General features: G+C 40.6%; 2 protein-coding genes across 3 annotated transcripts; one reads left to right on the forward strand and one right to left on the reverse strand.

The window, feature by feature from the left end:
• Window positions 1-1222: 1222 nt before the first annotated feature.
• On the reverse strand, window positions 1223-6262 carry LOC102303067 (G-protein coupled receptor family C group 5 member C). Of its 2 annotated transcripts, XM_005936143.3 has the most exons (4): window positions 5127-6259; window positions 3188-4164; window positions 1697-1800; window positions 1225-1617 (listed from the first exon to the last, which is right to left on the reverse strand). In XM_005936143.3, exons 2-4 carry the CDS (start codon window positions 4155-4157, stop codon window positions 1549-1551), a joined length of 1143 nt encoding a protein of 380 aa, XP_005936205.1. In that variant the 5' UTR covers window positions 4158-4164; window positions 5127-6259; the 3' UTR covers window positions 1225-1548. The 2 variants fall into 2 exon arrangements, with proteins under 2 accessions (XP_005936204.1, XP_005936205.1); XM_005936142.3 differs by having other exon boundaries at window positions 1223-1800; window positions 5127-6262.
• A 3900-nt stretch (window positions 6263-10162) lies between these two features.
• On the forward strand, window positions 10163-14444 carry btbd17b (BTB (POZ) domain containing 17b). Its single transcript, XM_005936144.2, has 3 exons — window positions 10163-10448; window positions 11753-12038; window positions 12339-14444. Exons 1-3 carry the CDS (start codon window positions 10361-10363, stop codon window positions 13411-13413), a joined length of 1449 nt encoding a protein of 482 aa, XP_005936206.1. The 5' UTR covers window positions 10163-10360; the 3' UTR covers window positions 13414-14444.
• The last annotated feature ends 33 nt before the right edge of the window (window positions 14445-14477 follow it).

The following is a 14477-nucleotide window of genomic DNA, read 5'->3' on the forward strand; positions in this document are numbered from 1 at the left end:
TACTGACCCCGGAGTTACGTAATATACAAAGCTTCGATCGTGTTAGCATATTTATATAGTCAAATATTTCAAGTGCAATGTGACACATTGTGAGTTCTCTGTATTAAATGTTTTACCAACCATCCAAAGGGCCGCTGGGAAGCACGAAATCTAACCAGACTTGAGCAGTTTCATTGGAAATATTCTGCTCTGTTTATGTCCACATGCAGTGTTTCATTTTGGATATCATGCAACGCTTGTTTTTTTCAGCCAGATCAAGAAGGTGATACTGAAGGTTATTACAGAGGAAAACATCATTTGCTTATGTGTTCTGTTGTTCAGTGCTGTCTGATTTCCTGTTAGTGAGCAATTTATCTTCCGATCAAGTACCCATGGCTGCTGACAGTACAGGATGGGAAAGAGTAATTGGGAGAGAGACATTTAAGCCTGCTGCTAGGCAGCCACTGCTGACTGAAGCTTTTAAAGACGTGTGAGTGTGTGTGAGCGAGATAAATTATATTAAAATAATTGTGCTTGTCATGTAGAGAAGACAGACTACCTCTTGTGAGTCAGACCAGTTGTAGATGAAAATTTTCGCAGCAATACGTACGCAATATTAATCTGTTACCACAGCGATTGATGATTGGATTCAGCAGCATTACAACAACATCAGCTTGACTATCACAGCGGTCTCCCTTGCTGAACTACAAACTGAGGCATCACAGAGCCAACCCCTGGATGTCGTGCTAGGTGCCAGGCCAGGCTTATCAAGCAAACATATGTAAATATTTGAAGCAGTAAACTTAGCAATCCTGCTGACATGATGACACTTCCTCTTTTACCATCCAGTACCTTTCGTTATTAGTTGATTCTTTCTGCAATCCAAAACGCCAGAGAATTTAACTGAAATTTGTAGGGCTGACACCTTCGAATTTACACCTTCACATTTATTTCATTCATGGCTAAAAGCCACATTTTTGCATATGATTACATTATTATAGTTACACAAATTTACAACTAAGTATGTTATACTGTGGTGATCATGAACAAATTCTAACGCATACACACACACACATATGTGTGAATGTGTTAGAATTTGTTTATATATATATGCTTGTTAATATATATTATATAATTATAATATAATATATATAATATATATATATATATATAATATATATCATACATATGACAGATGATATATATATATACATATGACAGATGATATATATATATACATATGACAGATGATATATATACACACATATCTTGTATTTGTTGTATTTCACTATATAATCTTTCCTCTGTAAGCCCAGTGTGGTTTGCATCATTATAATAATGTGTGGTTTTGATGTACATAGAGCAAGCATTGCATAAGCATTAATGGAAACTAAGCAGTCATATACTGAATATTACTGGACTTTCACTCTGTTATTGCTTAAGAGAAAACAGAGATATTAAATATCTGATTCTTGGAGCTCTGAGATGGAAAAGCTCAGTGCAATGTGCTCGGCTTGGGCTGCTAACTTATGATAGTCCTGAAGATGTTTAGGAATCCACTGAGCACGACTAGGAGCTGCAGCTCCCCATATTCAAAGGGCCAGGTGTGGTTCGAAGTATCATTGAGTCTTGGTCCTTCTGTGAAATACACATATGGATTATTTTCACATGTGATATCATGAAGACGGGATGTTTCGTGATTAAAAATAGCACTCACCCTTGTCAGACCTTTGGCAATCAAGGCTATTTCAGTGGGCTGGTATAAACAACTTCGTGCCTGACCATTGTAAACCCCATATGGAGACGTTGGATTTGTGGATTCTGTCATAAAAAATGTCATTTTACAGTCATTACTGGATTCGTTTTGTTGTCTGTGTGCAATCTGTTGCAAAAACCTAGAGCCACTCCCAATTTTTTAAAATTATTGCGCTTCCAAGGAGCTACACTTTCTTAAAATTGTCCAAGTGATGTTGAGCATCAGTTGTCCATTCTTTCTGAAGTTTTTTTTTTTTTTTAAAAATAAACAAATTGATGCCCAAAGTGCCTTTAGCCAGAGGTTTTGCATATCTCAGCATGGTATAAGCATATATGTGTATGTGCATGTATGTAACGAAATTTGCTACATTCAAACTGGCATTGACGTGGATAGAAAAATACAGAATGGGACATTATATATTTCAGTAATATTGTGGTCTGAGTCTCAACATTACTGAAGCAGTTTAGGTTTGGGCCAGAAAAACATTCAAACAAGGTACAAATAAGGTACAGCCACACAGCACTGTTGACAGAACACTGTCCAAGACTGCGGCAAAAGTAAATCCAGTCAGAGTTCGAGAAGTATTTCTGAAGTCTACTTAAAGAAATGACAAGAAAGTTTGCCTAAGAGAATCCAGCCTTTGTTAAAGAATAAAGATGGTGATCCAAAACATTCTCCTTCAAACTCGTTAGAACTGTGCTACTTGGCTAACATACTGTCTTGGCATGTATGTTTGTACAATCATATGAGGTGGCTCAAGACTTAAACCTAAAAACCATTATTAAACCATTATTAACAACTGAAATGGCACAATTTAATACATCTGCTGTTTGAAATTGTACAGTGAGAAGAATCAATATATTCAGCATTACTTGGGAAAATTAGGCACCACACACACCCTAGATATTTCCTAACATTGAAGCAATCTGTACTATGTGCCACATACTTTAAATGATAACAGTATAATGTATCCTGTATTGGTATCGGCTGATACCAGTTGGGGTCCAACAGTTAAACCTGATCATTGATCTCAATATTTAGTGTGTTGAGAATGTAAGGTTTGCGAGCAACAGACTTCATATTGCAATGCAGTGATTCTTCGCAATGGCAATGTGCTTTGTGCTGATAATGTGGGTTGTGGATAAATAGGAAAGTGGTATACAAAAACAGCAATTTTCAAAATTACAAAACAGTAAACTGGAGAAGGTGTACTGTAGCCAGTGTGGGTCTTCATTTGCTACACTGATGCATTATGTAATATACCACGCAGTGCTTGTTATCAGTTTGGAATAATCCAAACGTGTCTCAATAAAATTTAGAAATTAATTTCTATTGATTACTTAATTACTACTTAATAAAATGTATTAATTCTAATGATTCTGTACCCACCTAAACAGTATTAAACTGCTGAACTGTGAAGTTAATGGCTGACCATAATGTGTTATGCTGTACCTGGTTCATCCATAGAAAAGGCTTTATTTTCTACGTAGACATGCTGCGGGGTGGGCTGTGGCTCCTTCAGAATGTTGTCGTAAACCAGGCTTCTAGCAGGATAGACTTCTTCCCCATCGGGTTGTTCCTTGTTTGGGTCCTCCTGGGTCAATAAACAGATTTCTGGAATTGCATAGAACAAGAGGAACACCCAGGCATTTGACACCACGGCTATAGCCATAGTCGGATCGTCCCAGCTGGAATTATCAACTGCTCGGTTCCCATAGATGTACATGACAATCCAAGCTATCCAAAGTGCCAAAGTGAGGACTCCTGTGACCAGGATAAAGGCTCCATCTCGGCGCCAGTGCTTTTGCTTGTGTGTTAGTGAGGGCACAGACGTTAGCACCACAGCTGCTATCAGAACCATTACATATATAAGGGCCATCACAAAGTCCCGACTGACAAAGCTGCAGGCCAGGTCAGGAACACCGAGACCTCTGAGTGGGCTCCTGGCCACAGTAATGACAAGCCACTCGGTGTTGATGATCACCTCGACAAGCCAGAGAGCCAAGGCTCCCAGCCATAACATCCAGCTCCTGGGCCCCTGGCCTCCCCTTTGCAGCAGGGCAAGCCACAGCCCATGCATCACCAGGCAGGCCAGACAGCCTGAGAACAGTACTCCAAACAGGTACCTCCGTGCAGCACAGGTAGTAGAATACTGCTCCACAATAAAGGCAAAACTAAGTCCAAACAGACCCAGTGTGAAAACTAAAATGCTGGCCTGCAGGCCCACCATACCCTTTCTCTTCTTGTCTGTCACAAACGGTAAGCTAGCCATGAGGATGACGAACAAGATAAAGGCAGTCAGCACACCAACAGCAGCAACAGCTTCCACTACGATGCCCCATACTGCTGTCAGGTCACACAGATTATAATACATGGAGCTCACATCACCACCACATCCTTTTGGAGCACTAGTTGGGTCCATCGCTTCACTGCAAAAAAAGAAACAAAAATAATTTGATTACTTCAACATACATGTTAATATTGTAGTTACAGATTTCATTAATAACATCCCTGATTATTACAAAACAAACTATTGGTTTAAATTGCAAGTAATATTACTGTAATAGTTTAATATTGCTCACACAGTAATATTACTGTGTGAGCAAGTTAAATGGTGCCATGCATATACAGCTGTGCCATTCCACTGGAGTTTCAATATGAAAATGACCTCATTTCTATTTTATGGAGTTTTAATGTGCCATACTAATTACTGTAAATTCAAATATTCATTCAGGTCTCTAAAGAATCCTGGAATTATGTACTGCATTCCCTGGCTGTAATTACAAAACTGAGTCATTCTACACAGAGCTTTAGTCACCGCTCACTCTATAGCCTCCTAAGACCAGCTAATTAGGAAAAGCATCATTTCAGCATTTCAGCATTTTACCATGACACCTAATGAGTATTTCCACACAGTATCCCTGTTCCAGTACGCACACAGGTGTCATTCAGGAATCATATGTATTTTAATAGCAGAATGTATAGTTGTAGGTGTACATTTTAAACCAGTTATTATTGAACGGCAACTTAATTATTGTTTATTCTCTTCTTCTGACTGTAACTGTAATATAATAATTAAAGGACACGACATTCAAAAATGAATATGCTTTTTATGCGAACTTTCTGACTGTGAAGATTTCAGATAAAGGTGCCTGTGTGGGATGAGAACATCGTCCTGCTGCTTATTTAATAATTATATTATACCCAGTGAGTTAGCTTAGTTAACTAACCACAAAAACAGGACATGCTGTTTAAAGGACAACAAGTTGTTTATGATTATTTATATAACAGAATCGGAGAGACTTAGAGGGGGAGACAGTTATGATGTTATAAAAATAAAAGACAAACAGGTTCAATCAGGAATCTTTGCGTAATAACACGAGTCTCTTACCAGGATTGCAATGAGAGCTGTTCCGCTAGCCTCTCCAACAGGTAACAGGTAGATTCAGTCCGATAAAGATTACTGACCTCCGAAAAGAAACTTCCCTTGCACGAACGAGTTGATTTTTTATTGGTGGTAGTAGTTCTTCTCCATTTTTACAACACTTCTTGATGATTCGACCAATAATTTCTGTGCGTCAGGTGTTGACTTTTGTTTTGTTTTTTTTCGGGCGGGATCAGAAACGGACCTCCATCGGCCACTCCTCTTTTATTCAGGCATCTTATAGTGACCTCACAGGTAGTCCCAACGAAGTAGTTGCTTCTTTTAGTTGTTATTAATATTCTGTAAAAGTTCTCTAACGACTAACCTCAAACCACTCTGCTCCTTCCCCAGCCTCTGGTATCTACAGCTTTGCATATTCTTTGAGATTAGCACCCGGCCTACTTATTTATTTCAGGCAGCTTACATCCAAACAAAGGGAGCACTCATGTATACAGGCTATGCGAAGTGGTATGACCCATGCAAACACGCCGATCATCGATGACTTTAACAGGTTTTGTAATTAGGTCAATTTTGAGATTAGCCTTGAAATACTCAGCTCCTGCGCATACAGCAGCGTTTACAGTTGCCTATTTTGCGCTCCTATTGTGGAATATAATGACTCACATTCGTATTTTGGTTCAGATGATTAAATCCAATACTGCATATCAAATTTCTGAAATATAGCATTATTATTGCCCAAATATCTAGGCTACTTTAGAGCAGTTACAGTTACAGGAGGGACTGTATGGTAAGCAGAGCCACCTGGTGGCATCAAGGCTGGGCTGAGTCCTGTGTTTTTCAAACAAATTGGATTACACAACAAAATAGATCTTTCTATTGATCCGTTGTACAGTAGGACATGTCAGTTAAAAACCATAAGATAAATAAGCACATTAGTGAAGGAATTGATTTTAAGCTTTTAGACTGTCAGTTTTTCAAAAAGCTCTGCTTTATTTTATCTTCCATCAGTAACTTTTCCCCCCATTCCTGAAAGTTATTCAGTGGTGTTTTATGCCATAGTCTGTGTTTTCAACTATTAAGTGGTTGCAGATCTGACAATTTATAAAACATAAACATGATTTTGGGTCAATGGGTTTTCAATGTTGTGTTTCTGTTTGCACTCTTTTTTTAAAAGCAGTCTCTTTCTCCTCTAATTTTAATAAACTACAAAAAATTTTTAAAAAGTAATAAAGTTTTTGTTTTTTAATTCAGTGTAATATAAGAGTAAGCGTCTCCTCACTGGCTTCACTGGCAAGTACCAAGGTGGACCTATTGAAGACAAACTAAGGAGGACGTAATCGGCTACAATAATCAAAGCAGGAGAAAACTGAAGTCTGCAATAAATGTTCACAATTATTGGTTGACAGTAGAGGTGTGAAGTTTTTCAGATAAAAGAAACACAACTGGATGAGCTGTGACATAAGAAATTAGAATCAGAATACTTTATTAATCCCAAAGGAAATTATATAGTTACAGTAAGTACAGAACAGACTGAACTAAATTAAATAATAAAATGCATTTCAAAGTTAAATATAAGAAATAGCTCTAATATATACAAATAGCTCAATTAGAAATATCCAGAATATTATCAAGATTAAATATATATGATTGACATTTTACCCTAAACTGAAAACTATAAAACTTTGCAACTATTGTACTGTGTACTGTGCATTAGATGGAGGAGTTGTACAGGGATGAGTGATTTCTTGTGTTCTTCAGTCTTGCATTTGGGTAATCTCAGCCTCTCACTGAACCTGCTCCTTTGCAAGCATGTCATGGAGTGGATGGGAGGTCAAGCATTGTCCTTATCTTGGACAACATCCGCCTTTCCGAAATCACCTTAAGGGAGTCCAGCTCTATCCCCACAAAATTCCTGGCCTTGCAGATCAGATTTATTGAGTCAACCTGCCACCTCAGAGAAAATCATGACAAATGTTAAAATACCTCAGCCGCTTCAGAAAATAGAGGTGACTCCATTCCTGTAGAGTGCACTGGCACTTTAACCCTGTCTAGTTTATTATCTATGTGTACTCTGAGGTATTTACAGCCCTCCACACTGTCCACATCGACCCCCTGGATTGAAACAGGGGGTCACAGGTTTCCTGGTCCTCCTAAAGTCCACAATCAATTTTTTTGGTATTGTCACGTTGAACTGCAGATGATTCTGCTCGCACCACATGACAAAAAGGAGTCCACCACAGCCTGGTACTCCATCACATCACCCTGACTAATGCATCCAACCACCGCAGAGTCATCAGAAAACCTCTAAAGATGGCAGGTCTCTATGGTGGCTGAAGTCTCAACAATCCAGGACACAAGAGAGGCATTTATTGCATCGCTGTCAGCTGATCACCCAGGAGGGTTGGCCTGATACTATTGAATGCACTGGAAAAATCGAAAGAGATGATCTTCACAGTACTCACCGGCTCGTCCAGATGGGCATAGACACAATTGGTAGATGATGGTAAAAAGTGTAAAAGTAAAGTGTAAAGTGTGCATGTTAGTCCCCGTAGGGAAATAGTTCCTCTGCATTTAACCCATTCACCCAGTGAAGCAGTGGGCAGCCACCAATGCAGCGCCCGGGGAGCGGTGTGTAGGGACGGTACCTTGCTCAGGGGTGTCCTCAGTTCCGAGGTGGGGCTGGTAAGTGAACAGAAGGAGATCCTGATGTGGTCTGACAATAGGTGGGAGCTGTTCAAGGATAAGTTTTTCCAGGGTTTTCACGACATGGGAAGTCAGTGCCACGGGTCTGTAATGGGGGCCACTGAGACGTGGCATCTTTGGTACAGGAACAGAGCATGACGTCTTCTACAGTAATGGGACCCTCTGCAGACTCAGACTCATCATGAACAGTTTATAAAAGACTGCACAGGCCTTGAGGACATGGGGACTCACCCCATCTGGTCCAGCAGACGTGCCTGAGTGGAGTCATCTCATTTGTCTCTGAATTTGTCTCTATCTGCTTAGACGTAATTCATATTCTTGCTCAGAAATAGTCAACTTCTGTGCATTAAAGCATCTGAAAGTTTTATGCATTTACATTCATTTAACTTTTTTTTTTTTTTTTTGAAAATTCATGACTGTCTTGTTTGAAACCCTGGCTAACTGATGCTTTCCCTCCCTGTTTAGAACAAGGGTAAGGTCATCCAGGGCACCTTGCTAAAGCCGGCTCTGGCATCCAGCCTGTACTTAACTTATTGTTTATACTGCGTGATGGAGCCCCCCATGGTGCATTGATCTCTCAATGGATCTTGTCCCCAGGGGTGCTCTCACAAATCCAGCAGTTTGTCAATCCATCCTTTTGCATTTTGGTCCGCTCAGATTCTTAATAGGAGGTTAGATCGAAGGAGAAAGCAATGTGACCTAAATGAAGGACATGCACTTTTCAGAGCTTTAGGCCTACTTTACTGTGAATTCTGCTTGCATATACCAAGTTCCTGAACTGGTAAACCAAGCAAAACCCAATTAATACATAAAAATATTCATAATATTTACATGCAACAAAACAGGCTGAGTAGTTGACATAAGTCTCAGTGTGATGTCTATATTTTCTGTCTAAAGCTAAAACAGACTGAAATGATGAGATGCTACCATATATAATCCTGTACCCTGTCTGTATTGTCTTGTCCAGTTTGTTGCAGCAGACCTCATTAGGACACCTCAGCTGCACTGCTCTCCTTTGAGAACATGTCAGGTTATTCATAGAAGTGGCTCAGGTTTGGGTCTCACAGGACATCTCTTCTCCTGCATTTTTATTGCAGCCTGGCAGCCCTCAGCACTTCACCACAACCCAGTTCCATCTGAAATGGCCGCTCTCCTCGTCTTTCCCAAAGTAGGTAGATGGGCATAATTTTTAAAAACACTCATCACATTGTTCTATTTCACTGAACACTTATCGCAACTAATGATCTTGCAATTATCAAAAAACACCCAATTTATATATTTCAAGAATAGTTTAGCAGAGATCTCAGTATTGAAAGACCCATCACTGACAAGCAGTTCAGTACTAGCTGAGTGTTAAATAAAGGTTAATTTAGATGAGAATGCAAACATCTCTTTGAACCCAGGGGACATGATTGAAGGAATTATGTATTGTTGTCATGGTTGCTATCTTACATCAGAACCTACTGAATATAGGTGTACCCCACCTACTCTGTGTTTTTTGTAATTCTCTACTGTCACGTGGTTAGCTCACTTTTGAATCATTATAGCATTTAATATTGATTTTTATAGATGGGAGGTTAGTATGTTCCCTGCAAGCAGCAAACCATTACCTCCATATCTAGCTGGTATTTATACTAGATACTCTCAATAAGTGCGCCACACTTTGTGGTGCACTGAGTGCACCTGAAAAGGAAGAAAAGGGAAAAGTTTTACAAGTACTTAATGATGCACTGGGAAGTCTCATAAAAGCTTATTTTACATGCCCTTTGACAAAGAGCAGAAATTCCAAAGCACATGCAAAAAAAGTCCTGATTGGCACTTGAGTTTGATAGACAAAGCTTGCCTCAAATTGATGCGCAGACCCAGCACCAATGAAATTATCCTCACATTAGTATGATTAACATGCCATCAAAGAAATAATTGCACTCAGCTGAAAAATGGTCTAATAAATGGATTACGAAATTTGATTAACTGCAGTTGGTCACACATATTAGAAACTCAATTACTTTTGACAGATAGTCTCAATGCAACCTGCAGTAATTAACTGATAAATTACACGGCTCTGATTATACTGAACTTAGGTACCATAAAAGAACATTTTCAGCCCAGAGATCTGCTGCAGTTTAAGTGCCATTAAAATGTGAAACTGTGTTGTTATTGATTCTTAATAGTGGCTAACCCCCACTGACTTTAAACTAAAAAACATTAAGCTGAGTCCTTGGCTGGCCCGGTGTTGCAGATCAATGCCATGTAACATCCAAAAGGGAGAAATTCAAAATCAAAGCTGTCGCTATAGCAACGCCCCTGCCAGATTCCACCAATCAATGGAGTCCGTGGGGTTGTGAGATGCGCCGGGGAAAGGCCAGCGTCCTACATAAAGAGTCCAGGACAGGGAGCCGGGCATCACACAGGGCAACACACCTTTCTGCACACACATACGACAAAGGCAAAGCAGTGAGAAGAAGAAGAAGGGTTAGGAAGAACGGAAGAGTGGAGAAAAGGACAAAGGAAGAGAAGGAGGGAATAACTAAGAAGATATGGTACGCTCATGTGAACAAGAGATTCCTGCCTGGGTCTGTGTGGGCACCCTGCTACTCTTTATCCACTCTGTCACAGTTAGCGGAGGTAAGATAGCAAATTAAAATCAGTAGTTTGAATTTTGCTACTAAAGAGTCTTCTTGCCTTTACATCTTTTTTTTCCCACATCCTACACTCTAAGGGAAGCTGTATTGTTCTATTTCAGTCCAGCTCCCCCCCATACAGTCATGGGTAGTAGGGCACATCATGAATGTGTGGCTCGTGCCCAGCCTCAGGGCAATGGAGGGGTATTTATCTGTTCCACTCATCCTGTCCTCATCTGTTTGTGTGCCGGGTGCAGTGAAAGACGGGCAAGTCCATTTGCCACTAGGCTTTGTGCCAGCACAGTAGTACAGCAAAGTACAAGTGCTGAGAGGGAAAGCTCCTCTACTCCTTAAAAGAAGGGCTGATTGTGACAAAAGTTATCGAAGGCCACATTATGCTGCTGTTTGATGTGTGTACACAGACTCATTTAATTCTTATTTATTAATGTGTATAAACCAATTCATGTCGATGGCTTTTTTCAAGCTTTAGTAGAAGAGGCACTACTTTTTAAGTTGTCTACTTTTAACTGAATTTCACATTTGTTATTCTTTTTCTAAAGAAATTCTGCAAAAAGATGTAACAGCCATTGTGGGTCTTGGGATTTATATTTTTTAATTGATCACACCATGCCAGAATCATTTGTCAATACACACTCCCATATACTCAGCTGGATCACAGTGCTGGCTGGCTAATTGGAAAAATGTTACTTTGAAGTGGGAGCTCTTGATTGCAGTGGAGAAATAAAGACTGTGATGCATCCCGGGAAGCCAAGTGTGCTCCCCCTTGTGTCTCATTAAACCCCCAGTTAACAGGCCAAGAAGGCTGCTGATGGCTGTGGCAGAGCAGAATGGAATCAGCGACTTCTCATGCTGAGTCTTTCATGTATGATTCTCCAGTATGTGCCACTTGTATTTATGCTCAAGAGGACCCATAGAAGAAGCCATCTGCAATGGGGCTGCAAACTCAGGATTCATTTTGGTGCACCTGGTATCTGATGTTGTCTGAGTCAGCCACCTGGCTTGTTGCTCTCGCTCCCTATTAATTGAGAAGAGAGGTAGAGAAGCATGTGCAAGTCTGCTTTTCCCCCGGCGCATTTTGCCAGTTGTGGTTAAGTCGAAAGAGGTGTGCTATTCCAGTTCTAGATGTGTCAGATATGATTTAACTTGTAAGAAAAAGATAGAGAAAGAATCAATCTGTAATCAGAGATGAATAATACATTTTCTTTAAAAAAAAAAAAAAAGCTCAAGTGATTGTTGAGTTTCTGACAAGTGGAAATCATGCACTATTGCACTATTTTTTCCCCACAGCTGCCCTGAAGCATGATGTGGCATTGGATAGTGGAGCCACAGTGCTAAATCATACTATGAATTTAGTGCATCGTATGGAGACCCTGCTGGCCCTGGGAAATGGCAGTGATGTCACTCTCCGTGTGGAGACCATCAACACGGACGAAGTGAAGGTGATCCAGGCACACAGCCTGGTTCTTACCCTGCAGAGTGATGTGTTTGAGGAGCTGCTGCTCAGCCGCAACACCAGCTCTGTGGTTCTGAGGGAGACGCCTGACTGTGCAGCCATCTTTGAGAAGTTTGTCAGGTGAGCGGGACTGTCAGATGCCACGATTTATTGAGACTGATTTGTTACTGGGTCATATCGTTGATGACTAAAAAGATAGACAAGTTTCCTATTTTTCCTTTCTTTTCAGATAAGTAAAATGCTCCATCTCCATCTCTATTCTAAAATTACACTTGCTCTTTGAGACTTGCAGTCTAAAATCAGAGAGTGTGGGCTTTTTTCAGTGACTCAGATGCGTGCAGAAAAAAAGATTCAAAATATAGTATGCCCCACAGAAATGTTCCTTTCTTTTAACAATGCTTTCAAAAAATTTCTTTGCAGGTATCTGTACTGTGGTGATATTTCTCTGCGGCTAGATCAGGCTATTTCTCTACATAAGTTGGCAAGCAAGTACCATGTGTGGGGCTTGCAGGAGGGTTTGACCCAATATATGACTCAACATCTCTCCAGTGATTCACCCACAGGCCACGTGGTTGGTTGGTACAACTATGCTCTACAAATTGGGGACATAACCCTGCGGGACAGCTGTCTGCAGTACCTGTCCTGGAACCTGTCTTCTGTGCTGCAGAGCAGAGAATGGGGCTTCATCAGTGAAGACCTTCTCCTCTCCTTGCTCCAGCGTTCTGACCTCATTCTGCAGAGTGAGCTGGAACTCTACGAGGCACTGGAGGGATGGATTAACCAGAATCAGCCTGTTCGTATGACAGTGGAGAGTGCCCTGAGGGCCGTTCGATATGGCATGATCCACCCTCAGCATCTCTTCCGTCTTCAGAAACATTCCCCCCTCATGGTGAAGTATTATGAGTCAATCCGTGATCTCCTCTATCTAGCTTTCCAATTTCACTCTGCCTCGCCTATCCAGCTTGCCAAGTACTTTGATGTCAACTGCAGTATTTTTACTCCCCGTAACTACCTGTCCTCTGCCTGGGGATCACCTTGGATCATAAACAACCCCACCCGTGATGACCGGAGCTTCAGCTTCCAGACCCAGCTTGGACCCAGTGGCCATGACTCCAGTAAGAGAGTGACATGGAATGCCCTGTTCTCACCTCGGTGGCTCCCGCTCAGTGCCAGGTCAACTTATACCGAACTGGGTGCTATGCAGCCCACCCGCACGGAGGGAGGTCGACCTCGCATCATTGTAACACCAGCCACTTCAAGCCCTGACTTTGCCGGCGTGAGTTTCCAGAAGACGGTGATTGTAATGACAAAGCAGCAGGGAAAAGTGGTGGTCAAGCATGTCTACAACTTCCACCAAAGCACAGAGGAAGCTGGGGATTTTCTGCTGGATGCTGATCTGCAGCGGCGTGCATCCGAATACCTGATTGACAGCTCCCTCTATCTGCACATTGTAATAAAACCTCTCTACCATACCCTTCTTGTTGCCAGGAAGTAAAAACAGGAATTCACTGAGGCCTCATCATCAGTGATCCACCCACACAATCACATGCACATATTCCAAAGTACACTCATATCACAATACATGTGTATGTGTCAGATCTGCGACAATTCCAGTGTTGATTAGTTTGTGCATTTTCCTGTCTTCCAACTAGTAAGAAAAGGATTTGTCTCATAAAATAAAGGACTCAAAATAACAGCTCATAAACTGCTCAGCAGTGATTATTACAGTAATGATGATGGGTTTTTCATGTTTTCATCCATATTGAGAAACAGTGTTACCGTACTGTATTTATCTGTTTTTGTGTGGCAGTTTTCCCCTTAAATGTATTCAATCTATGTGATCTAGTAAGAGAAGCAAGGCTGACATGGTTAGAACAGAGTGATAGTGGCTTCATCAGGGTGTTTAATATGGAGCTACCAGAGAGAAGGAAAATATTAAACCACAGAGAAGATTTCTAGATGTAGTGAAGGACATGCAGAGGGTTGGTGTGGTAGAGGAGGATGCTAGGGAGAAGATGAGATGGAGGTGGATGATCTGCTGTAATGAGCCCTAACGGGAAAAGATAAAAGAAAAAGAATACGATCTCAATGTTTTTTAATAGGCCAGTAGACGTTTTCCTTTAAAATAAAAATGTTATTGATCTTACTTTTATGCATTTTCTCATCCAGTACTCTGTAATGAAACATTTACTACATGGCACCCAATTCCTGTGATATGCTCCTGTTTGGATCTTGCATGCCAAACAGTGGAAACTGAAGTGAAATCCCATTATGAGTGTTCCTTAGAATAATATAGTTGACTTGCAAGACTGTAGAGACTTTAGGATAATTGCAGCAATTTTAATTTATTTTTCTTCTTCTTCTTTTTATTGTTACACTTGAATGTTGCCTATCTTTTAAAGAAAGTCCCTGTGTGATTCTCCTGGAACAAATAAAAAAATCTGTATGAGAAAACACAATTAGAAAAGAAATGTATGTGGTGACTAGTAGGGATTTCCAAAATAAACTTTGATAAACTAAAATTAAGGTAATCTTTTCCTGTGGTTTTTTTTTTCCTCG

Source organism: Haplochromis burtoni, unplaced genomic scaffold (assembly GCF_018398535.1).
Source record: "Haplochromis burtoni strain Fernald_Lab_line unplaced genomic scaffold, NCSU_Asbu1 Contig_209, whole genome shotgun sequence".
NCBI lineage: Eukaryota > Metazoa > Chordata > Actinopteri > Cichliformes > Cichlidae > Haplochromis > Haplochromis burtoni.